At 37.3% G+C, this 27634-nt stretch overlaps 1 protein-coding gene across 1 annotated transcript; it reads left to right on the top strand.

The window, feature by feature from the left end:
• The first annotated feature begins 562 nt into the window (after positions 1-562).
• pths (probable ATP-dependent RNA helicase DDX47) lies at positions 563-27393 on the top strand. Its single transcript, XM_083136007.1, has 9 exons — positions 563-753; positions 9057-9150; positions 10732-10896; positions 11968-12134; positions 13521-13757; positions 15354-15577; positions 20074-20206; positions 22764-22892; positions 27167-27393. Exons 1-9 carry the CDS (start codon positions 700-702, stop codon positions 27290-27292), a joined length of 1329 nt encoding a protein of 442 aa, XP_082992133.1. The 5' UTR covers positions 563-699; the 3' UTR covers positions 27293-27393.
• Positions 27394-27634: the final 241 nt, after the last annotated feature.

The raw sequence follows: 27634 nt of genomic DNA, 5'->3' as shown, positions 1-27634 counted from the left end.
ATAACAAATACCTTTCTTCACTATCGTCGCACAACTAATGAAAACAAGCGCTCATTTCTTACTTCGTATGCCGGTGAATCTGCACTGGCAACAACGGGGACTGGCCTAAACCGGAAGTTCCGGGGGGACCGGGCAAGACCTCACCAATGTTTATGTTTACATTTTTAACACGGTCTATAATTAATAACGTGCTGTGTTATATAAACTGCACGCCGAGTCATGTGTGTGTTGTTCACGGAAAACAAGAGTGGCACATACAGTCGATGTTTGATAATTTTAGTTTCGAAGCAACTTTTGTTGCAATCCTCACTTGTGCTGGCGCTGCAGTCGAAGTGCAGTTCGAAAGCTTTCCGCTTCCAGGCTTCAAGACCGCACTGCGAGTATGCTCTCGAAGTATGCTCGCTTCAAGTATGGTCTTGCAGCTTTCGGACACACTTAAAAAAAAACTCAGGAAGATGACTAAAATCGACTACCAGTTGATAGGGTCAGAAAAAGAAGAAGAAGAAGAATAGTGGGAATAAATGTACAGGTAGTATATAATCTGTGGTCGGGGAAGAGAAAATAATCTGTGCCCATGTGCATTTTCAATCTGACACAATGTATGCGTTCAGAATTTTACGTAGAATTTGTTTCTCGTGTATTGAATTGTATCATATGCAATTGTAAACTTTTTCTGGTATCTGTTTAACTCCAAACAATATGGAGCAGGAAGAGGAAAACGTTGATGAGGGTACTACATCATTCAAAGATTTGGTATGTAAAAATGAAGAAATGTGTCCGAAGCATAGTATATAGTGACTTGCCGTAATAAGTTCCTGTAGCATTGTCTAACATCGAGAAGGTGTTTTGTATGATGTGGGATTGTTTCATAGCGGAAATTCATGTTCTTTGTTGAAAATTAATTCTCCGACGCCTTTGGCGCGTACACCTTCGTACATCATCACGCGTCGTGATTGTGTTTTGTTCATATTCATTGGGTATCCTATCCAATGTTTCGAACTGTCTGTGTTTGCAACGAAAGTTTGAAACATGACGTGTCGTGGGTGCGTGGTGGAATTCGTACCGGGTGTGGAAGATCCAGTGGATTTTTAAATTTAATTATTAAATGTTAAGTATCCCCGAAACGCTTGAAATTCCTTTATTTTCTTCTTTTTCACATTGGTACTTACGTATTCTGCATTCCTAAGGATTCTTGAAGGTGCCATTTCGTTTTTTTTCACGGAAATAATCTATATTTTCGACGTATAAAGTAAGTTTTTTTCGTTTCTTTTTCCCTTAAGTAACATGCTAAATGGCGGTCACAGTTTCACTACCGTAGATAGCATGCAGTGTTTCCACCCTACTCCACCAAAAAATACCTACGTAGCCCCTCAAACCATTGATGCATAGCCCCACGAACCATTTCCGGTAAGGTTAGGTAGGGTCACGTATAGGTTACAATAGTTAAAAATTGGTTTCGAAAAATATATGCGTAGCCCCACACACCATTCTCGCATGGGTCGGGTACCCTATTCTACACCCTCGAATTTTGAATTTTTTTTTTTTCATTATGAACATTATTTGATCCTATTTGTGAATAAAAAAAATTGGAGCGCGGAAAGAAGTATTTACGACTGTACAGCCATTTAAAGTTGAAATTTTGTCGTTTGAAATGGTTCGCAATTATTTCCAATTTCTAGATCGTGATACTAACACGACACCAAATTTTAACTATCGATCTCAACCTAACTGAACTAACCTATCCACGCGCCAATGGTTCGTGGGGCTAGCGCCAATGGTTCGTGGGGCTAGCGTCAATGGTTTGTGGGGCTAGCGCCAATGATTCGTGGGGCTAGCACCAATGGTTCGTGGGGCTAGCGCCAATGGTTCGTGGGGCTAGCGCCAATGGTTCGTGGGGCAGCAGACCATCTCCCTGTAATGAAGGCTAAAATTAAACCAAAGAAGGTAACTTACCTCTTTTTACCAAGGCCAGGTATTGAATTGTGGGTCGAATTTCAATTTGTAAGTCCAAAAATGAAGTAACACCTACGTTGAAACTCCTTGTTGGCCTTTTCCACAGAATACCAACCTCCACTCCCTTCCCATCATAAAATTTAGAAGTCTCAAATTATCCCATCCCACAAGTCATTTAGAAAAAACAACCCTCCCCTTTACGGCATGCAGTTGCGAAAAAAATATTATTTCCAATTTCTGAAGTCGCATAAATGAAATCGAATGTCTGAAATGTCCAATGTACCAATATATCGCACAGAGAACATATCGCAATCGCAAATGTTCCTATTGCACAAGTCAATCATAAGAAGAAAAAGAAAAAAATCAGACGTGCGCCTGTGACATAAATCAATCATCCGAAATCTTCAGACTTGCGCCTGTGACACGAATGCATCATTCGCCATCATAAAGTTTTGAAAAACCTTTTTGACGTTACGCAAGGAATTTTAATTTCATAAAAAACGTAAGTTTCGTAGCACGTAGATCAAAAAAAATACTTTCCGCGCTATTTAGAAACATCGTTTATTATGAAGAACTAATTTTTGTAACGAGAATGTTTGAAATGTGCGAAATATCGAGGGTGTAGGAAAGGCTACCCGAGCCTCTCGCATAGCCCCACAAACCATTTGCGGAAATTTACCTTCTTCAGTTACAAAAACATGTGTTTGGAAACACTGACTGGGATTTCGACATCACACACAGGCTAAATCCACCTGGAAGTATATGGATGCAAGAGCTTTCGTGTATCAGATCGGTCACACATTTATATCGAAAAATAGATGACTTACCATTTCCAGTAAGGTTAGGTTAAGTAGGGTCACGTATAGGTTACAATAGTTAAAAATTGGTTTAGAAAAAAGTATGTGTAGCCCCACACACCATTCTCGCATAGCCCCACAAACCATTTGTGGAAACGTACGTTCTTCAGTTACAAAAACACTTTTTTTTAAAAAGAAAAAAATGCAATTACTTTGATCAAAAGAAACACGTGAATACACGTTAAAGAATGTTCCGCAAAGCAGATAGGTAAGTACAAATGTCAAGAATTGACAAAACTAAGGAGTTATAGGTGTCCGGTGAATTTCAGATTTTTACCCTGATTTCTTCAAATTTAAAAGTTTGGGGCTCATTTGGGAGCAGGTGACTCCGGCCAATTTATAACATGCCTTTGACTCTATAGAGAAAGCCAGAGTGGAGGCAGGTCTTCAGTAGTGGTAGGTCAATTACCCCAGGGGCAAAGCTCGCAATCGGTGGGAAATTTGGAAAAATTTCAAATGAAAATAAGAACACTTTCATATGGTCCCAACGGATTTCTTGATGGAGCGATTTTACAATACCGGGAATTTCTCATTTTTTTTTAAAATTCGGCATACTCACTAATTTTGGCCCCCTAATCACGAATCTGCAGTTAAAATTTGGCGCTCACACGTGGAAATAGCAAAATAATCTAAAGTAAGTTGTGATTTCTACACCCTCGATTTCCAAATTTCCCACAGATTCCGGGCTCCGCCCCTGGGATGATTGACCTACCACCCCCAACCGCTAACGTGGCCCCGCTTCCGCTCAGAGTCCCCGGCTTTCTGTATAGAGTCCCTGTTAAAGGCATGCTAGAAATTGGCCGGATTCACCTGCCCCAAATAAGCACCAAATTTTAAGTACAGATTCGTGATTCTGAGGCCCAAATTTCAAACAAATTGGATAAATTCCCTGTATTGTTAAATTATACCTTCTTCATTTTTACAGAGGAAGCTACTTACGGAAATGAGTTTCTGTGGCATTTAGATGTTCGTGGAGGTTTTTTCTTCCATCGTGGAAACTATTTCACCGGGAATTCATGTATTTTTCAACAGGAATATATCTCCCGACGCATAATTGCCTTTGCTTTCATTTCCTTCCACTACGTGAACCAGATGTTGCATACGTTTGATAACGTAACCCCCTGTCAGTGTTTCCAAGCACACTGTTGTTTTGCAAGATGATGATAATTTTAACTGTTTGCCTAACCTAACCTTGCCGTGCATGGTTTGTGGGGCTATCCATGCATGGTTCGTGGTGCTATTCATGAATTGGGGCTATCCATCAATGGTTTGTGGGGATGTTTTCGGTTGAGAAGGTTGGAAACACTGCATACCCACTGATGATCTACCACGCTAGTCAAGCTGTCTTACCATATTGTGTGTTTCGTAAGTGAAAAAATGAAGGACAATAATTACTCCTCATGTCAAAAATTGAAGTTATTTTCGTGAAAATTGCAAAATACCATCTTGAAGAATCTTTCGCAATGCAGAATAGGTAAGTATGAATGTTAGAAATTACTAAATAAACGAGGTGTTGGGACCATATGTAAGTAGTAATTACCTTTGTTTTTAATTCGCTTTATGCTCAGACGGACTATATAACTTTTAATGTCCAGTTCGGTGCACTTTTTGACACTCGGTGTAGTGCAGGTGTCTTTCAGTGTGATGGTGGTGCAAGGAAATGACGTTCAACCAAGTAGACAGATACGGTGTTCAAGTTCAGAAGATTCAATAAATGCCTGTCTGCTGCTGTAATCGTTCGTTTGTTTAGTTAGCACTCACCACGTGATCATACACCAACCCCGAAACTAGTGCAAATGGTGCAGACACCAAATACACTATTTGACTCCAAATCAACAAACTAGATGACTCGGTGTTGCACCTTATAACCAACTAGATGCTTCGGTGCAAAGAGAGTGCAGCGAACCAGACGGGGCTACTAGGAACTGCAAGAAGGGGTGGCAGTCAAAATAATCACCACCACACTTCCAGTTACGAGCTAACTGTACATTGAAAAACAGAAAATTCCAGACTTCAGTTGTGTGCTAACTTGAACCTTAATCGTACATTGAAAAACTGCACCTAATCGGTAGTAGATGTACTTTTAAAAATTTGTTCCCACCAAAAATTAAACTTTGAAACCCTTGATTACTAGGCAACAACATTAGCTCCTATGCTATTGGAGAGGTTCCATTTCCACGAGAAAGAGGCTCCCTAGTCATGCAATTCTTTAGGGTATTACCTACCTTTATTCAATGTTGTTTTATGGCGAATAACATCTTTTTTAATACTCTGGTCATTGTCACAAGATTAAGGGCTACATTTAGAATATAATGGTTATATTTGTACATGGAATCACTGCCACAAACACTGTAAGCACAATATTTATGAAATGTTTAGAACATGCTCTGAAACATTTGCTGGAATCATGCCAGAGGGTGTGATTTTGCTCGTTGAATTGTGGGGATGTTCTTCGCTGAATATCATCCACTCTTTGTTGTATGGACACACTCACACACAATTCCAGCTAACACGTAGAAATTCTAACTCTTTTTAAGCTAAAACTGCGAACCCAACAAAAAAATCAGTGATGGCATCATGACATGATAAGTGGTACTACATAAGCCATCCATTACTTTGCTGTGGCCCATCTTCATGACCTAAAATCAACATATTTAACATTATTCATAAACGTAACATTTTCCAGTTTCTTAGGGGTGTATGAAGTCACAAGTACCATGCAATTATTTAGTCACAAATTGCGATACCTGTTAATCAGCATGTACCATGAACATTTTCATGTTTACGCTGTTGAATTCTACATAGCATATTGGTTCCGTGCGTGTTACTCACTATCAATAAACAAAAATACGTTAGAGTATTCAAATTGGTCTACTTACGCAAGTGAGTATGTATTCTTATGTGGACGACGTTTCGGAAGCTTTACTGCTTCCTTCCTCAGGTTGTCGTTTTCGGCTCGGAATATCAAGCCACGTCAGAGAAGTGTCATGTGAGGATACTGGGTGAAAGGTTTGGGTTAAAAACACTTCATAGTGCTTGACCTATACAAAATTAAAACCTCTTTGCTAAAAACCCCTTAAAACTCACAATAAAACATGTTAACACCACCACTACGGTAAACTGGAGTGCCCGTTGAGAGCCTAAACTAACATAACATAAACATAAACTAACCAACATAACATAACATAAACATAAACATAAAATATTACTGTAGGTATGTGGACGATATCCTTGTAGTTGGAAAAGAAAAAGATCTTAACACTGTTTTTGCGGAGTTAGGAAAACAAGAGGACAGAATAAGCTTCACTAGGGAGAATTCGGTAGAAGGTAAAATTAACTACCTGGACCTAAGGATTACCAAAATTGAAGAGGGGATAAGGACAGGGGTGTTTCATAAACCCCTGGCAGGCAGTCTTTATATTAATAAGGCATCGGAACATTCAAGTAGGGTCAAATCGAATGTTTATTTAAACTTTTTCATAAGGGCTGAGAGGTTATGCAATAATGCCGTAGAAAAAGAAAAGGAAATATCGTGGATAATAGAGGTAGGAATGAAGAATGGATTTTCCGAATATGAAATGAACGTGTTAGCTAGGAGAGCAAGGAAGAATATTTCAAAGGGGAACCCCGATTCTGATAGCAGGTTAGAAAAGGAGGAAAATGAGGAGGGAGGGTTGGATAGTAAAGTTAATTATGTTGGGATACCGTACTGTAAAGGGCTCACGGAGAAAATTGAAAAAACAGTGAAAAAGTATGGTGTGAAATGCGGGACGAGAGCACCTAGAAATATCGAAAAGCATTTCACGGATTATAAGGTAAAGGTAAAGGTAAAGTGTTCCCCTGTGCATAGCACCACGCCATGAAGGCGTATAGGGGGTGTGGGGGTAACGCCCCACACTTTCTTGATCCGGTCGTGAGTGGGGGTGATGTGATCAGCATCACGCCCCTGACCGCCTTTACCCCCCAGGGTTTCCCCCAGGTACCCATGTTATTCGACGCTGGGTAGGCGCCGGGGCCGCTTCCACCGTTAGAAAAGTTCCCGGATTTGAACCGGCCGGGGATCGAACCCGGGACCTTGAGCATGGTAGTCAGACGCGTTACCGACTGAGCCACCGCGGCCACGGATTATAAGAGGGGGGTAAAAATTCGAGATAACCCTGATGAACAAAAAGGGGTGTATAGGATTGAATGCAATTGCGGGATGGAATATATAGGACAAACCGGCTGGAACATGCGTATTAGATGGGGCGAACACGATAAGAACATTAAAGAAAGGGACCCGAAAACGGGGCTTGCAGAGCATATAATAAACAGTGGGCATAGAATAATAAAAAGAGAGGTTATCAAAAGAAGTAATAGTAAATTTAATAGGAACGTATACGAAACGGCATTTATATGCGCGGGACACAGAAATAAACTGAACCGGGACGAGGGCAATTTAGATGACGTATGGATTAGCTTTTTTAAAAAGTGGGACAATTTGAATAATAAAAGGGCCCCGATGGGCTTCCATGTCACATCGGAAGTAAGGAAAGCAGCGGAGGTGGAACGGGAATTCTCCTTGGATTGGTGACGAGGGGAACAAAAAGAGAGGGGAGGGATCTCTCGTGGGAGGGGAAATACCATTCCGCTGCGCGGTTCCATCTGCCCGCTCGCTTCACTTTGACAGGGAGTTTAGGCTCTCAACGGCCACTCCAGTTTACCGTAGTGGTGGTGTTAACATGTTTTATTGTGAGTTTTAAGGGGTTTTTAGCAAAGAGGTTTTAATTTTGTATAATTCAAGCACTATGAAGTGTTTTTAACCCAAACCTTTCACCCAGTATCCTCACATGACACTTCTCTGACGTGGCTTGATATTCCGAGCCGAAAACGACAACCTGAGGAAGGAAGCAGTAAAGCTTCCGAAACGTCGTCCACATAAGAATACATACTCACTTGCGTAAGTAGACCAATTTGAATACTCTAACGTATTTTTGTGAATTCTACATGTTAATAAATACTACCATCAGAAAAATAATGTACCATTTTTTTATGTACAAGTTTCAGATTCTTCATGCAGTTTTTATTAATTTTAGTAGTACAGAAGGTAAGGGTTTGAAATGTATCATGATTTTTCGCAAGATTTACAGGAATATTGTAGTTAAAGCTTCACTAAACATTATTTGCTGGAGAAATTATAATTTAAAAATTAGCTTATACAAGCATCTGCACTTTGCAGAGAGCATCCCTTATTGGTTTAGGGTCATCTCAGAAATGCAATTTAACAGATTTTCAGGTATTGGAAGCATTTGTGGACATTATTTTAATGGTAGGTGCTCTTAAATCTGACCTGCCTAACCTTACAACAAAAGCATTTGCTGATGCAATATTCTTTAACTCATGCATGTGAGGTAGATGGTAGCAACAGTTTGTGTCCAATAAAGTCCCTGAATGTATGACTGTGGCATTATGTACGAGTACTTGCGATCTTGTATTCATCCATTCTCCTTAGGGAGAGGTGGGATGTATCCTCAAGATGGTGGTGTCTATGAACAGCTGTTCCTGCTCGTGCACTGTCTTACTCTATTCACAGGTTCTTATTGTCTGTCCAGCGTGATTTTCTCTCTTCTCTCTTTCCCCAAGCCAGTGATGGTTCTACATCCTTGTTTCTTGCTTCACGAGCCACTTCAGGGACTGACAGGAAGAACAACTGTTTCCATGACATCTGAACTGTGCAGATTTTTCCAATGTCACTTCAGTTATTTTGCTAAACATTACATTTAATATTAGGTTATAATGCAACTTTATTTCATACAGGCTTATTTGTCATACAAGTGACACATTTTTTAACGGCACATAGGGAATTTTCTCTTGGATGCATTTATGTGACTGATTGATCCATTCAGCATTACTATTTTGATCCCAGACATATTTGGAACTTAAATTGAAGTAACACATCAATGCAACTCGGCTGAAAGTGAGTTGCATTCAGAATGTGCATGATAATGTTCTGATAATTTAATACCCCTCTCAATGGGTGAAATGTCTGTGAAATCGCAATTGGTAAATACATGGGTTTCGCCTAAGTTAAATTCTCATGTATGTTGTCATTTGAATTGAACTGTTTGCATTTTTGGGCAGCCCCATGACATTTTTTTTACAGGAATTGACAGTTTAAAGACTTGTGACCCATCATGTGATGCTAGGAAGTTTTTGAACCAACCTAAACCACAAAACTATTTGTTTAGATGCGTCTCTCTCTTTCAGGGAGTGATTGATGTGCTCTGTGAAGCATGTGAGCAGATGAAATGGAAACATCCCACAAAAATCCAGAAAGAAGCTATTCCTGTTGCTCTCTCAGGTTTGTCCATTTTGATAGAAATTAATTTAAGTTCAAAATGTGATCACAGTTCCAATTCTTTACTGATTTTTGCAAGTTGTACATAAAGATGAGGAATGTATTTAGAATACTAGAAAAATGAAAGTTAGTTTCAAGTTCAGAGAGGTTAATATATGTTTTTTAAAGATGTAAACAGTATTCATTTGCAAGCAATCATGTCTTGATTTTGCTTCTAAGTCACCAGTACCTGAAGAGTTCATTTTGCATGGAAAACATTACAGGAGGAGGAGGAAAGTATGGAAATACCAAGAAAGCCCTAACAATCCTAGCGTATTTAAAATGTAAACAGTTACATGGTTAATACGTGGGAGAGAAATTATAATGCTAAGACTACCAAACTTGACCTGCCTAACATATATGTACACTTCAGCATAAAGCAGGAAGATGTTAAAAATCATTCTGCACAAAAGACACAGTAAGTAATCAGATCACCTTGTCAATACTATGCCTTATAGATATGTGTAAAATTGAAATCCTGTAGAAAGCACATCTGTATATTCATAAAATTGCAAAATCAGTATCTGGCCCCACAAAAAACTTTTGTTTTTGTTGTGCCCACTGTTCCTCTTGTAATCATCAGACACTATTTTTCACATACATTATAAAATTTACTACCCAAATACCACAGGACTTGAATTAATTTCATATGTTCTTATTCTACACACTTTTTACTGTATACAAGGTCTGTTCCAAAAGTAATGCAACTATTTTTGGTAGTCCAGTCAGAAGGGTTGAGCAATGGATCTATTGGGTTGGTTGAGTATGTCAGCTGTACAGTCTGACGCAACTTGGTTGCCAACTAGCCGTTCCAGCATTCACATTGGCAGGAAAGTGAGAAGCTGCTTTAGTTTCGTGTCACTGTTGAAAATGTAGCACAGTTTGGAACAGTGGCACTCAATAAAATGTTGCATCTAAGTCTGTAGATCCACTACAGACACTTTCGAAATGTTAAGACAAACCAGAACTGCCAGCCATGTGAGTCAAGTGAAGTCTGTCAGACGGTCAATGCATAATTTTACACGCAGGTGCTCAATTGCTTGAGAAAATGAGTTGCACGTGTCTACCATGAGATAGCAGACACCTGGTTTCCCCACCACAACAACGCACCATCTCACTGATTCCTGGAAGTGATCTCTAGCCAAAGAAAAGAAAGTGGCAATGCTTCCCCACCTGCCCACCAAACACCCCGGCCAACTTCTTTTTCGTCCAGAGGGTGAAATTGAGCCTGAAAGAACACAGTTTTTGTATGATTGAAAGGTACAAGTAGCCTCGACGAGTACTTTGAAAGGCATCTCGGGTCAAGACTTCCTGTGCTGCTAAGAAGAGTGGCTCGAACCGCTGTATGGTAGCTCAAGGATCCTACTTTTCAAGAATATTTAAACCCAGTTTCAATAAAACATTTTTTCTAGAATTTGTCTTGTTTTACTCTTTTAAGATCAAAACCTTCATGTTACAAAAAATATAATAATAACACTTTTAATCTTATTTTCTGGATATATATTTCTTCATTTGAATTTGTGATTTTTTCTGTGTGGTTTCCAGGAAAAGATGTCATTGGATTGGCAGAAACTGGTTCAGGGAAAACAGGAGCATTTGCACTTCCAATTTTGCAGTCTCTTCTGGAAAATCCACAGCGGTACTTTGCTCTCATACTCACTCCGACAAGAGAACTTGCATTTCAAATTTCAGAGCAAATAGAAGCTTTAGGTAAGGACATCAGACATCCTCTGGACATCATTTATTTAAGTGTAATCAGTATATATATTGTGGGCATCATGTAGGTATAGAAAGTGTAGCAAGAAGTGCCAAAAAAGCAATTTTACAGCAGTTTAAAGCCTCGTAGAACCTTTTGCTTCCTGATACCCTGACTGATTCGTACCGATACCTCATTGATAATTGTATAACTTCAGTTTAAAATAACAAAAGCTAGTTACCAAGTCATAGTAGATCATCACATGCCTTTAATAACATGAAATAACTCCCAAAATTATTCTCATGTAGCATTATAACACATGAAAATATCTTGTGACATTTGGTAAAATTTTCTTGCTAGACTCAGAGGATGCAAAAAAAGAATTAGTTTCTTAAATGTTGCAAGACTTTTTAAATGTACAGCAAAAAATCTGTTGATTATATCGCTTCTTCAATTATGTCTAAACACTATTCATTGTTGTTGTTTGGGTGAACCTGGATAGGGAGAAAGGTGGCGTTAAAAATATACACAAATACAGTTATTAAAGTAACGCTGATCTATCCAGCTCTGTTTATGGCTTACTGTCCATTATTCGCTGTCATTTGCTGTGGTATCTGCTTATATCAGAAGTCCCACAACACACACAGAATGGAAGAGCACAAAGGAAATTGTTGAATTCACAACCATCCATCCCCACTTGAACGTAGATAAAACAAAGCGAATTCCACAGTGACTTTCATCTCGTTCTCACAAATTCCGCAGTCACCTGGCCTGGAATCAGCCTGTGGCTTGATAGTAATGCATGTTTGAAAATGTCCACCTTTCTTACCCAACGAGTTTGAAAACTAGAATTTCACTTAGTCACTCGTAAACAATGATCTCATTGAAAAATTTTCATCCTGCTGGTAATGGCTGATTTATTTCTGAGCATGAGGTCAATCATAATAATGATCTTTATTTTATTTTTGTAAAAGACAGAAAATGAATCATTGTATCATTCTTTGTGTTCTACATTGCAGGCTAGTTGAACCTTTTTATCACTTGCTGTCTGTCTGGGTAATTAATATTGCATGTCTGCATTGCAGGTTGCAGCATAGGTGTGAAGTGTGCTGTGATTGTTGGCGGAATGGACATGATATCGCAGGCCATGACCTTGGCAAAGAAGCCACACATCATAATAGCCACTCCCGGCAGGCTGGTTGACCATCTGGAGAACACCAAGGGATTCAATTTGAGGGCGCTCAAGTATTTGGTAAGAAGCAGTATAATAAACTTGCATCATTTTGATATGTTTTCACGCTATTTTACTAACTTCTAGCTCATGTTTCTAAGGTTTCAGTGTGTCCAAATGCCCTTTTTTTAAAAGATGTCCTTCAAAACTATGACTATTTTGTAATTTATTTCCAGTGGGGAAAGGAAAAACATTAGCCTTTAGCAGATGGAGCCTCATGCGAGGGAAAACTCTCTGCACACAAGACGTTTTCAAGCATACACTTTTCAAACTTGCCATGAAGCACAAAATAAATCGTAGCTCGAGAACTAATTATCATAGATTAAATCAGTTTTGTTTTCTTTCTTAAAGATGGGGCATTTAGCGGAGGTAAAATATATACATTGTGCGTCCCAAAATGAGTGTTAGTAAAGAAGCAGTAAATAGCATTTGGACATTCCTGCAACTATGCAAAGTTTCATTGACAGGTTAACACTTGTGCAAAAAAATAATAGCAATGTGGCAGTGTTGCTAGCTTACGCAAAAAAAAATCCAGAATTTCTTTAGGAACAATGTATATATTGTTTTGTAATTCAAGTATGCCATACATTTATACATATACCAATGAAACAGAACTGAAATATCATATGCAGTTTTCAAGAAATGGCATGTTCATTGCTGTCGCATGGTGTGGGCAAATTTCGAACTTTGGGCCTTAGCTCCCGGGGTACTCTGGACCCCTAATTATCGCATGTTGTTAAATTGTTGCTTCTTGCACATTATTACATGTTATTACATTATTTCTGGTGTCGATGATTCGTGGGGTCTGCAAAAATGCCATACAACACTTTCACGAAGACTAATTATCCTTGGTGTATCATGACACACTATGAATTATAAACAGCAAAACTTCAAGTACAAGACCAATATGTAAAATCTGACATATTGCATATGGTTGTTTTTTCTTCTCCCCCCCCCCCCCTAGAAATCAAAATCTTACTGCAAAAGTGCAGTGCGACATGTTGCCTGCCAAGAACAACTTTTAGGTACAAATTCAACATTTTGATCATTTCATACCACCCTAATGAATGATTACAAAGAATTTTAATCTGCTTTAAAATACATTCAATTTCAGACTAATAAGATAGTCATGAAATTGTGCAAATATTTGCACAATGTGAATGAAATGTTTTTAACATACTAATTTCCAGAATATTTATACTGTCAAAAGTATTGCCTTTCAATTAGCAAACAATTCAATGCATCAGAAATCCAGAAAAATATTGGATAATACTGCCTTGTTGTAATATACTGTGTTGTGTTAGCTATATTATATATCCTGTTGAGTTGCAATATGTGTCACTCTTGTCTAAACTACAGCTTGCTTTGTCATTGTGTTTTCTACTCACTTGTCACACACTTACTCAGGTTATGGATGAAGCCGATCGCATTTTGAACATGGACTTTGAGGTGGAAATAGACAAGATCTTGAAGGTGATACCGAGGGAGAGGAGAACCTTTATGTTCTCTGCCACGATGACCAAGAAGGTGAAGAAGTTGCAGAGAGCCTCACTGCAGGATCCCGTCAAAGTGGAGGTCTCCACCAAGTACCAGACGGTGGACAAGCTACAACAGTATTATCTGTTCATACCTGGCAAATTTAAGGTGAGAAATTCCTGGACGATTCAAGTAATTGTTGAACAATTAAATTGAAGAATTCTCCAAATTATATGATAGTTAATGCACTGCACATGAATCCTAGATTGATTTCACAGAATGGACACATTTCAGTTCTGATTAATGCTGTTTGTACATTCCTGTTCAGATAAAGTGGTACATTCTTCAGCTGTTTGACCCTATGAAGAGTGCCACTTTATGTGTACAGGAGTGTACTTCAATACATGGAGACATTTGAACATTAATATCTGTGAAGTTTCTCTCTGACAACTAGTATTTAAATTCTCATGCTGATTGTCATATACAGAGCATTCATTCCCTGACATTCGCTGCGCGACTCTGCGGCAAGTGGCCCGGCATCAGCACTTGTCTTTCCCGGTGAACGGGGTCCGCGACAGTCGCACGCTACAGTCTGGTTCTTTCTCTCTCCCTGGCTTCGCTCTCTTTACCTTGCTGTTGACGTTGCAGACTGACACCAGTATAATCCTCCCTCGGAAGTTGTGTTGTGTTGTGTCGTGTCCGTGTGTTGAAGACTGTGGCTTAATATGCCACCACAAAAGTTTACATTACAACAAAGGATTTATCTTGTCGAGTGTTACTTTGGAAAGAGGAATTGTGGAGAAGTGGGACTACGTTTTGCAACGAACGTTCCTGGTGTTGTTCCCGTTCCACATAGGGTCAGTTCTGAATAAAAGTGGAAAGAAAAATGGGGAAATCAAAAAATGAAGTATACAAAGACAATCTGCACACCATCCGTGAAGTTAAAAAGAGAGTATTGTACAAGAAATCGGGAGAATTACAGTAAACAAACTTGCACGTGTGAATTCCAATTTCCTTGGGAGATGCCAGGAATGTGTTGCAGCAGAGGGACATCATTTTCAACACCTTCTGTAGTCAAGACTAGTACACAATATGAAAACTATAAATAGCCGACTCTAGCGACTGTTGCAGATCCCGTTCACCAGGAAAGACAAGCGCTGACGCCAGGTCGCTTGCTGTCGAGTCTCGTAGCGAATGTCAGGGAATGCTCTGTGCATTCTGCATAATATAAACACCATTTTTCTTCATTTGTGACAGTCCAATTGAAAAAAAATGAGAAGAAACAAAGGAACATTTTAATACTATGTATTATGCCCCAAAAAAAAAGTTGAGAAGAGAAAGTGAAATGTGTTTTTAGTTTCCAATCCTGAATAAAAATTTCCTTTAATTTTTCCTGTTTTTTAAAAATATTTTTAATAAATGCCTAGACCTTTTCAGGATTTCTGAGATATTGGGAACCCAGAATGGTTATTTTCTACTTGTCATGTGTACCTTTTTTATTGGCAATGTGTGTTTCTTAATGCAGCATTGGTTTTTGTGAATTAAACCCTTTTGCATTTTTTCTGTTTTGTTTTGTTTTTCTTGTGTATCATTACACAGTGGAACCTCGATTTTAAGTTTGTCAGGAACCAAGCTGAAAAAACATAAAATCGAGGAAAACTTTATAACTGTGTTGGGACCATTAAAATTGAATCTATAATGCAGGAAAATGTAAAATCTGCAAACATAAAGTTCATTACATGTGTTTTTTCTTGACATTTCCAGGATGTGTACTTGGTTCATATTCTGAATGAAATGGCTGGGAACTCCTTCATGATCTTCTGCGGAACTTGTAGCAACTCAATGAGGACAGCCGTTCTCCTACGATGCTTGGGATTCATGGCTATTCCCCTGCATGGTCAGATGTCACAGAATAAACGTCTTGGAGCGTTGACAAAGTTCCGTGCAAAAGCCAGATCCATTCTTGTTTCCACAGATGTTGCCAGCAGGTAAAACTTCCAATTACTTCATAAAGGGTATTTTTTAAGCCCGAGCTGATATCAATGCTTATGTATCTGTAATGGATGCTACTTTTTTGGAGTTTCGAGTATTTATCAGGGACCACAAAGGTGCCATTCAAAATTTACAGTCTTAACCCATCAGGTCCCAGTGATCTCATATGAGATCACCTAACAAAACTGACATTTTAGTAAATATTTTGCAATAATTTTTTATAAATGCTCTTTCATATCTTTTTCAAAGGTCCATGAATTGTGTATAATGTAAATATAATTTACTAGTTTCTACTAAGACAATGATTTTTAGTGTTCAAAAATTTCATTCTATTAAGTTTCACAGAAGGGTTACCGAGAATTTTTGTTATTCATTGTTAATGTGGTATACTGACGTATTTCTGCTTTTATTTTATCATCAGTAGTTTGAAGTATATATAAAGCAATTTTGGTCATTCTATATTAAAAACATCCTAGATATTTCCTCGCCAAGAAAACTGTGATCTCATATGAGATCACTGGGACTTCGACATTTCGGAACTGGCAACAATGATGTTTGGTTTATCATACTCCACAGTTGTTTTCGTCGAACGATTAGCAACACGTACTGCTGCATTTATGTACACAGCCAGCTGTTGCATTTATTGTTGGTGATTGTTCGAAGAACAATGTCGTGTTTTTCGCACATACAAGCATGTACAATTGACGAAATAAGGGCTATCCTAAGTGATCTTAGTGAAAACGAATCAGTTAGTGATACCTAAGTTGTCGTTCTTCCGCCGGACAAAGTAGATTGTCTTACTTATGAAGATGAAGGTGACGATGATGAGATTGGTGCAGCTAATGTCAGTGAGGTGCCAGGGCCGCTAGAAGTGTGTTATACCCATTCTGTTAACAGAGATCATGCTTGTACGTGCAATGAAGAAGAGGAAGTCAATGAAGATGGTTCTAATGCAGTTTTAGGGGATCCAGTTCAATCATTATACCTAGATGGCTCAACTGTTGAAAATGACGCAGTGCAAGTGAAGAAGAGGAGATGCGTTGACACCCTAACCTGTGCGAAGTGGAGGAAGTGCAGCCCCAATTATAATGATTTGCCACGTAAATCTGATATTGCATCACAGAAGGAGGCTGCATTAGTATCTCAGTGTAAGAATTTGTCTCCTGTAGAAATGTTTGAACTTTTTTTTTCTCCTGACTTGTTTGATCATATCGTACGTGAGACTGTCAAATATGCAACAACGTTTAAAAATGATACCGGTTTTGAGTGTAGTGTAGAAGAAATGAAGGTCTTCTTTGGCATTTTGTTATTTACAGGCTACCATAAGCTCCCAGACTTGAAACATTATTGGAGTGAGAAAGAAGACTTAGGCATTCCGTTGATTAGGGAAAGCATGAATCGTAATCGTTTTCAGAAATTGAAATCTGTTGTGCACTTCAATGATAACAGCAAACTAAGTGAAGAGACAAATAAAAGAAATGATGACAGACTGACAAATCAAAAAACTGTTGACAAATCTTTTAAAATACGTCCCCTGCAAGACATACTGAACCGAAATTTCATGCAGTTCGGTGTCTTTCAGGCTAAATTGTCCATAGACGAAATGATTGTAAAATATTTTGGGCACAACACGCTGAAGCAATTTATAAAAGGAAAACCTGTGCGTTTTGGATACAAATTGTGGGCAATATGTGGTTAAAATGGGTACTGCTATAACTTTGAACTTTACCAAGAACGAAGAGACAATTATGATAAAACTCCTCTTGGACCAAGTGTTGTGGAGTCACTCTTGCTTACTACCATTGATGAACCAGAAGGGTATGAAGTCTATTTTGATAATTTCTTTACAACATTTCCACTTCTGATTGAGTTAAAAGAAATAGGATTCCGAGCAAGTGGTACAGTTAGGGAGCAACAGATGCACAAGTGCCCAATTACAAATGTTAAGGATATGAAGAAGATGAAACGTGGGGATTTTGATTATTGTTTCGACAAGAACAATGACATTTTGGTTGTCAGGTGGAATGACAACAGTCCAGTTACTGTTGCCACAAACTTTGATACAGTGGAACCACTTGGTAATGTAGTTCGATATTCCAGGAAAGAGAAGCAAAGGATTACTGTGCGCCAGCCAAAACTAATCCGGAGTTACAACAAGGGAATGGGAGGGGTGGATCTCCATGACTGGTTGTGTGCAAAACATGTAGTAAGTGTTCGAGGGAAAAAATGGTACTGGCCTCTCGTGATTAGAGCTCTGGATATGGCAGTGGTAAACAGCTGGCTTATATATAGAACTGTTAACAAAAAAGAAATTTCGCTTTTGGAATTTCGCAGGCATTGGCTCTTATAAAGCAACACCGCCCAATCGCTCTGTCATCAAGAGTCACTTCCAGGCTGGTTTCTCTAGCAGAAATACGCTTCGACAAGAAGGACCATTTGCTGACGAGAAGAGATCAACAACGACGATGCCAGAGGCAAGGTTGTTCTGGACGACCTCGTACTTATTGCATGAAGTGTAATGTTACCCTATGCGTGGAATGCAATGTGCCATATCATACCAAGTTGTAGATGTTTCAGTGAAGCTGGAAAATTTCTTTGATATTATTTCTAAAATGAATCTAATGTGTTAATTTACTTTGTCATAGATATACTGTATTGTATGACTTGTATTATTTTAAGACTTCAAATTACATCAAATATTGGGTAGATGAGGTATGAAAAATAACATTATAATATTCTTTTGTTACTATTCCAATTATTAATACCATAAATGTGCTACTAATTTGAATAAAATAAAAACAATAAAATTCTAAAATGCATAAAATAAAATTAATCTAAGTTGTCCTTTTGTAACAGCGCGCATGCGCACGCGCGCATACTCACACACACGCACGCACACACCCCTACACGTGCGCACACACATACCCACACACTGTATATTATGCATAAAAATAAAATGTCAATATATATATATTGTGTTACATTTTCTATTTCTCATGTTTAACTTTAACCCCCGAAGTCCCAGTGATCTCATATGAGATCACCTACTCCCTAGGGAATAACGCATGGCAAACAAAAAATTTCGATTAGGTAGCTCATATTCCATCTTCAGAAGTATGTATACGAAAATAAATTAAAATCCAAGCAAAAAAAGTTCTCTGGGACTTCATGGGTTAATTTTCTGAAAATAATGCAAAAATTCAATTTTTTTTGTTTATTTTGTGGCAGTATTGCATAGAAAATATGTATTTGGGGATTACATGACAGGAATTTAAATATTCTGATGTAATTCTTGAATATTTTAAAGCAAAACTGTCGTAAATTGATGCACATAATTGCAGTGAAATTTTTATGCATTTATATTAGGGGTGGGACCGATTAATCGGTACTTTATCGGTATCGGCCGATATAGGCATATCGGTTTATCGGTAAAATTACCGATTATTTTACCAATCCGATATATCGATAAATATCTGATAGTTTAGTGCAAAATTCTGCCATTTTTGTTGTAATTTTTATGGATAATCTCCATGCCCTACTTTTTTAAAAAGTAAATGTCTAAATATGCAATTTCTCTTGCACTGCAGTCACTTTGAAACACATTTTTTAAGGAGGTCAATGAACCTTTCAGGTTCTTCCAGGACCATTTCTAATTTTATATCGGATCGGTAGAATATCGGTTATCGGTATCGGTAAATTTTATATCGGTACTTTATCGGTATCAGCCAAAATTCCATATCGTCCCATCCCTAATTTATATTAATGGTTTTAACAACTTTTTTTATGTATGTTGCTACTAATTACACTGACTTATTGGCATGAGACCAATGACAGAAACCTAGTACATACCAGGGTTGTTAAAGTTCCAGGAGAGAAAATCAGCAAGTGTAAATAGGTTCTGGACCATAAAGAACCTTTTTATCTGTAAAGTATTTCAATTGTCCAGTAACCTTTTTCTCTGGCTGAATTTAAAGACGATCCAGGAACTTTATTTCACTGGATGAATTTAAGTACAGTCCAGGAACCTTTTTTCTGGATGAATTTAAGTACATTCCAAGAATCTTTATTCCAGATTAATTTAAATCCGGTCCAAGTTCCGTATTGAAATGAAACATACTTTATGTTTATGATGAGACCAGGATGAAGAGGTGCTACAGATGTATTCATTCATATCATCTGTATCTCTTTTTTACCATTTTTATGGAACCATCTCACATGTTGCATTTGCATGCATGCTTTCTACAAAGTTGTTCTACTACAGCTTCTTTTGGACAATATCAAGCTATTGCATTCATACTACAGAACCATTCCATTGTTGTCATTGTGTAAGATTTTTCTCTTCTTGGTCAATTACAACGTCAACCGTGATTTAATTACATAGATGAGAGCACAGACATTATCTAGAACAAGTATGTTAGACTTTGGATGCCTGCATGTTGTTGTTTAATTTTTTTGTGGCAGATTTAAATCTAATCAAGACTTGTCTCTCCAGGGGCTTGGACATTCCTCACGTAGACGTTGTCATCAATTTCGACATCCCCACACACAGCAAGGACTACATCCATCGTGTGGGACGAACGGCTCGAGCTGGGAGGTCGGGAAAGGCTATCACCTTTGTGTGTCAGGTACGAAGTGAATTAGATTCAGATTCAAATACCTAGTGTACCTTTTCACTTTCAATTTTTTTTTCAAGTCAAAATGTTAAAATTGAATGTCTATGTAGTAACATTATTAATGAGGGTAATGCACTCCTGTTGTTATTATTATTTCTTCTAATATACGTAAATGTAAAAAGTAAAGTGTTCCCCTGTGCTTAGCACCACGCCATGAAGGCGTATAGGGGGTGTGGGGGTAATGCCCCACACTTTCTTGATCCGGTCGTGAGTGGGGGTTATGTGATCACCATGCCCCTGACCGCCTTTACCCCCCAGGTTTCCCCAGGTACCCATGTTATTCGACGCTGGGTGGGCGCCGGGGCCGCTTCCATCGTTAGAAAAGTTCCCGGATTTGAACCGGCCGGGGGATCGAACCCGGGACCTTTAGCATGGTAGTCAGACGCGTTACCGACTGAGCCACCGCGGCCACTTTCTAATATACGTGTTTAAAGTAATTTTCAATTTTTTGGAAGAACATGCGCACACTTCATCAGACATTTGTAACACTTGAATATCATCAATATTCACATTGCATCAAGAAACTAGGGCTAAGGGGATACTTATACAGATGTAATGGTAACTGTAGATATCAGTGGTATCTGTATTGGAAAGTATCACTTGGAATTTTATTTACCATAATTTTCTGGCATTTTTGTCTTTCGCAGGGTTTGCAAAAATGCTGCACAAAACTTTCTCAGGGTCTAATCATCCTGTATATTATGCAAGATGTGAAGTTTATTTTTATTTTGCACCGGTGTTGTGTGAAAAACCTAATTTTGTGATTCCTGTAGCCACATATTTATGGTGAATAATAGATTAAGATTTCCGAACAAAAATGCCACATTTCGGTGTTAAGAAGGTGAATGTAACCCTAAATTTGATTTACAACTATACTTATTTATTACACAAAATAAACAGTTTCCTTCTAATAGCACATTTGTGAAGTTATCAGAGTGTTAAGTTTATTCCCATGTAAAGGAATCCATTTTTGCTTCTCAAATATTTACAGCAGAATTAATCAATTTTCAGTGATATGCATAATTTGCATGATAATTCAGACTTGTGAAAGTGTCACGTTGGTAAATCAACTTTCGTGTTTCCTTCAAAACTGAATATGCATGCCTGTAGTGATTACATGTCATGGATTTTAATATTCTGATGTAATTCTTGGGGTTATTCAGCAAAACTCTTGGTTTTATTGATGCAAATAATGGGAGTGGAATAATTACAAACTAATATTCATCAGTATTTTGAACAACTTTTTAAATGTTACAATTTTGAAACATTAGTAGAGGCACATATTTTTGGTAAATAAAAAAGCAAAATTTCGGTATAAAAACTGAGTCAATTTCAGGTTCAAAAGCGGTAAATAAATAAAATATCGGTGTTATAGCGGTGAAAAATTGGATGAAAAGTGGTGTATATAAAAAGACATTTTGGTTTTAAAATTGTGAATATAATCCTAAATTTGATTTAAAAACTACACTTATTCCACAGAATTAACATTTCACTTCTAATAGCCTATTTATGTAGTTATCCGAGTATTAAGTTTATTTCTGTGTAAAGGAGTCAATTTTTGTTTCTCCAATATTAACAGCAGAATTAATCAATTTTCCGGGAATTGCATAACTCTCAGGATAATTCAGACCTCAGAAGGTGCTGCATCTGGGAATAAACCCTAAATTTCGTGTTTAAGAGTTAATTTCGCTTTTTGCAGTTCATTTCGCATTATTTCGTGACAAAACATGGTCACAAAATGCATCTCACACCTTTCAAAAACATGAAAAATTAACACTATAATGTGTTTTTTCAAATTTCGTTTTTTCGTCAAAAATGAAATATGCATGCCCCGAAACATTAGTATCGGGAATCTGTAAGATCATCGATATCATTATTAGTTCAAAGTGGTATCGGCTCAGCTCTAGAAAATATATTAACCGTTTTCGGACTAGCGACGGGCTCGTACAATAAGACTGGCTTTTCGTTCACTATAAAATTCTATTGTGAATGAATGATGGGCTACAATCACACCGCATCCTTGTGCACATGTGTTGTAAGCACTTCTTTCAAATTTCAACCGCTTGATGTCATGTTTTCTTCATTGCTGAATTTTACTTGTACTCATGTCAAATTACATTGCACTTTTGAGAATAGCACTGAATAACTTATCTGCATATTGTCGATTTTTCTTCTTCAAATATTCCACTTCGGATTTCCCATTTAGAGACAATTTTAAACCCAAGAAGTTGTTTTAGGGTATTTTTCATTAATTATTTCTATATTATGTATTAAAAACATTTTTTCAGTAACTTTTATTGTAATGTTTAATTTTTTTGCTTTCAAAAAATTGTTACAGAAAGGAATTAAAAAATGTGAGAAAATATATGTAAATATTTATAAGCTTTCATTTATTTATTTATTTAGTTTTGTTGTTTCTTTTCTGTACAAATAATAATTTTGTTACATATGATTACAGACTTAAAGATTTTTGTAACAGTTGTTTACAATTGTCCATACTTTTTTCCAGTATGATGTGGAGCTGTATCAGAGAATAGAGCATTTGATAGGGAAGCAGCTGCCCTTGTACAAGACGGAGGAGGACGAAGTAATGATGCTGCAGGAGAGGGTGAGGGATGCAAGGAGAATGGCTAATGTGGTAAGCTGTTTTAATTGAGTTTCAGAGAAGTTGTTGGAAGATTTATCTAAGTATATTGTTGATGAAAATCTAAATATGCTGACCAAGGCAGTAATTTATTTTATTAAAAACATAAACTAAACGTAACGTTTAGTTTGGAATAAGGAGTATGGGGAAGACCACAGAAAAGATATGCAAAGTGCTTAGGAAAGTGGGAATTAAAACTTACAGGCAGGGAGGGAGAAGCATCTTAGGAATAGCGAAGAATGCAAACAAGAAAAAGGAAAACCGAGAAGAGGAAGAGGAAGGGATTATCTACGAAGTAAAATGTAAAGAATGTCAGTGTGTGTACATAGGAGACACGAAAAAGAGGCTGAAAACAGGTTGAAACAACATAGGGATGATGTACGACTTAAGAGAGAGAGAAATGCAATATTTAAACACACGAGAGAAACAGAACATGACATAGAGTGGGATGAGACTAAGCAGATAGGAAGGGAGAAGAGAATGCTAGTGAGAAAATGGAAGGAAGCCAAGGAAATAGAGAAGAAAGGTGAAGAAGACACAATGAACTGGAATGGGAGACTGAAGTTAAACAAAGAATGGAAGAAGGTGTTAGAAAGAGTGGAAAGGACAAGAGAGAAAGAGGAGAGGAGAAGGAAGAAAAATGAAGGGAAAAGAGCGTGAGATAAAAATCCAACTACATTCTATATGGGAGTAATTGTGTTTAGCCTTTTAGGTGAAAGTACAGTTGGCAAGTTAAAGCCACCTGCGAGAAAGTTCCAAACAACTTTCTAAATAGTCTGGAGGGAGTAATGTTTGTGTATATATAATGCCCTGTTTTTGTATCTTGTTACTTTTGTACTTGATACAGAGTCTAATGAAGACCTTGCTAGAAGGTTGAAATGTTACGTTTAGTTTATGTTTTTAATAAAATAAATTACTGCCTTGGTCAGCATATTTAGTTTTTCGTAATCATGGAAACAAGGCTTAATTGTGTTATATATTGTTGAATGTTGTGTGAGAATATAATGCAGATATGTCACCCTCATGCAGCAACGTAAGTTACCACTGGAAAGTTACTCATAATTGTTGTTTCACCTATGAAGGGAAATAATGACATGTTACTACTAATGCAGAAAGGCAATGCAAGAACCGATACAACATTTATTGAGAAAATGTCCAAAACTTGTGCTCTGTCAACCAAGTTACATGTTATTCCTTCTCATTTCATTCAGTCAGTGGTTTTACCTGATTGATAAGGCCACATATTTATGATGAATGAAAGATCCAAGATTGTGGTACAAATACTAGACATATTTCAGGATCAAAAGCAGTATGTAAAATGACATTATCATGTTAAAATGGTGAATATAATTCTAAAAATCATTTAAAATACTTATTACACAAAATAAACATTCCCTTTCTAGTACAGGGTGTCTACTTACTGGGAATGCCTTGAATTCTGGGAATTATACGTGAATTATTGGTTCCGGGAATTTTTCTCGAAGGAAAAGAAAGCTGGTTGGAAAATAAAACACAATTCTCTCAATTCGTTTACTTTGTTCGTGTCCTGTACAGAATAATTATCTGACAGACAGAAAATTATTGCAGGATAAGAAATCTTGAAGCTTATTAGATAAATGTGAGTTCGAAATTCTTACAGATTAATATAGACCTGTAACATTTGTTGATGTATTTCGAGTCCCAGTGTGTGAAATGACAAATGTAAACCCTGCACCTTAAATTAAATATTTTAAATATATATATATATATATCGTTTAATTGAATTGAATTTGGATACTTTGGAATCGCACAGACCTTTTATACTGTTAATACATTTGTGTGTGTCTTTGGGTGGGTGGGTGGTGAGAGGCGTTAATACATAAGGTTGAAGCCGGCCCCTGTTTCGGAGTGGTTAGCACATCACGCTACGATGCTCAGGGTCCCGGGTTCGAGTCCCAGCCTGAGCATGGATGTTTGTGTGACTGTCCATTCATCAATTTCATCATATCATCACTCATCCCCATCTTCGCAAATTAGCCAAAAGTGGCACAAACGCAAAGTAAAATGAAACAAATCAATCATAAGGTTGAAATAGAGAAAACATCTTGTACCCTTGAATTTTTGGAAAGTTTACATTGAAAAACCAGCAATTATGCTTTAATTTTATCATGACCGTAGACTTGCCACCCTGTAATAGTAAATATATTTATATAGTTATCACAGCATTATGTTTATTGCTGTGTAAAGGAGTCCATTATGTTTTTTTGTATTGTTTCAACATAATTAATAAATTTTCCGTGATTTTGCCTAACTCGCAGGATAACTCAGACTTCAGAAAACTGTTAACTAAGCTCCACTTATCTCTACCAGACACTCATCCCTAACCCATACAGATCAGGCTTTGCATGTTCACCTGCAGTATGGCTACTCACCTGTAATTCCAGGAATTATGCGTGAATTTGCCTCCATAGACGTGAAGAATTGCAACTTTTATTAATATATTATTATTTTACATTTTCCCGCATATTATGTTTTTCTGGCTTGGTCCCCTGAAAAATGGTAAATCGAGTTTCTACTGTATTTTACAATTAATGGTTTTTCATAGATTAGTATACGTATCCTGTACCATTTGTGACTTGTGTTTCTAAATGTATTTCTAGCCTGGGTATCTGAAATGGTAAATGTAAACTCTGTGCCTTAAATTAAATATGTACACCGTTTAATTGAATTAGAATTTTTGGATACATTGCAATCACACAGGCCATTTTTATTGCTAATATATCTGTATGTGTGTGGTGGGAGTGGTAATATGTAAGTTTGAAGTTGAGGGAACATCTGCTTGTTTCCTTGAAATTTTGCCTTGGAAACCAGGAATTATACATGAATTTTATCATGGTCCTAGAGTGAGCACCCTGACCTGTGTGCATCTATGCTGGTAGTTAGTGTAATTCTGTGTAAGTTTGAAGTTGAACTTACTATTGTTACAAAGTGATGAAGTCGAACCTCGCTCAATACAACTTGGAACAGGAATAGCCATAAGAGCTAAGCTAATTAGAAACAGTAGTTTGACTTCGAGAGTAGTACCGAAATGGTGCAAAGTAGATGGTCTCATCATTTTAATGCAAAACTTTTAACTCCTGTTGGCCTTCCAAAAGTGACTTGTGTTTTCATAGCATGGTGAAAAATGTTGAAAAGTTTTTGCTGCTTACATTTTGCTATTACTGTGCATTCATTTAAAAGTAAAAGAATTAGACCACCACATGGGAGAGACTGTTCAATTCTCCTGCTGGTCATCTTGGAAAATTTTCCATTGGTTTTCCTTCATAAGAAGATCTGGGTCTCAGTCAGGTTCACATCAGTGGGTACATAAGGGAAGACCTGGGCGAGTTGAGGTGGCCAGAGCATGGTTCTGATTACATCACTTCCACTATGTCTGAGATTGAGAATGTGTGAAGCCTTAACTAATGTGTTTTCATACCAGGCACACAGAGAAATTAACTTTCAAGCCAATACTGACATATGCCGGCCTCTGAGGCAGAGTGGTTAGCACATCATGCTACAATGCCAGGGGTCCCAGGTTCGAATCGTGACCTGGGCATGGATGTTTGTGTGTGTCCATTCATCAGTTTCATCATATCATCACTCATCCTCATCTTCGCAAATTAGCCAAAAGTGGCACAAGAAGCGAAGTAAAATAAAGCAATTCAATCAGTCAATTAATACTGACATATGAAGTCTGAATATATTATGTCCAGTGTTACCACTAGATTAGAATTTGATTCCTTTACTAGTTTCAGCCTCCCTTGGTGTCACCTTGTAATAAAGAGGCACAAGATTTGTGCCCAGGTGAAAGCACATAGGCTAGTGGTTCAGATTCCACTTTAAAACTGTAGATGCAGTTCTGATTAACCTCTCTCTGCATAAAACAGACATGCAACTAACTCATTCGTTTTTACATTATTTAGTATAATAATAATAAATACTAAACTAATAATTAGTTTATTGTATAATTTATATTCCTTAGTTTTGTATAGTAAATGTCAATTTTTTTTTTCAAGGCAAAGCAATTGCATTCACCTGCTTACATACATTAAATAAGGAATTAACGAATCATTCCATGGTCAAGGAACATTGCAATTTTGTATTCAGCAATATTTTTGAATCGGTCCATCCTTATTATTAAGTTTTTTTTTTAATTGACACTGACCATCTGACTGAAATATCATACATTTTCAGTGAGTTCTTCCATGGCATAAAAGCCCTAATATATTATCATTTTTTTTACACAGGAACTAAAACAATTGGAAGATAAGAAGAAAGCCAAAGGGAAGAGGAATAGAAATGACGATAATGATGATACGGAAGAAGCACAAGGAGTGAGGAAAAGGTTAAAGAAGAAAGTAAAACATAAATGAAGAACACTACTTCAGTTGTGTTAACATATGACAAATTGCACACAGAATGAGTGGAGCATTTCCTTTATGCTAATTATTTTATATAAAGTTGTTATAAATGAGATTTTTATTCATATTTATGTACTTTACCAGAACTCCAAAACTGTGGTTTTCTGTTTTGTTTAAATAACCTCATCTGAAGATCTCTATTTCGATTCATATCGCCATATCTCCACTTCTAATCCTTAGTGGTAAAATGGAATCGTATATCTCCAAGTAACTGACTTTTTAATTCATTTTCCTAAGAAAACAATGTTTCCTCTCCCCTCTAAATTTCATAAATTGGAGTTATGTCCCTCTGGT

Source organism: Lepisma saccharinum, chromosome 14, assembly GCF_977018435.1.
Source record: "Lepisma saccharinum chromosome 14, izLepSacc3.1, whole genome shotgun sequence".
In the NCBI taxonomy this organism is placed as follows: domain Eukaryota; kingdom Metazoa; phylum Arthropoda; class Insecta; order Zygentoma; family Lepismatidae; genus Lepisma; species Lepisma saccharinum.
Note: the sequence above shows the minus strand (reverse complement) of the source record. Positions and strands in the feature narration are given on the sequence as shown.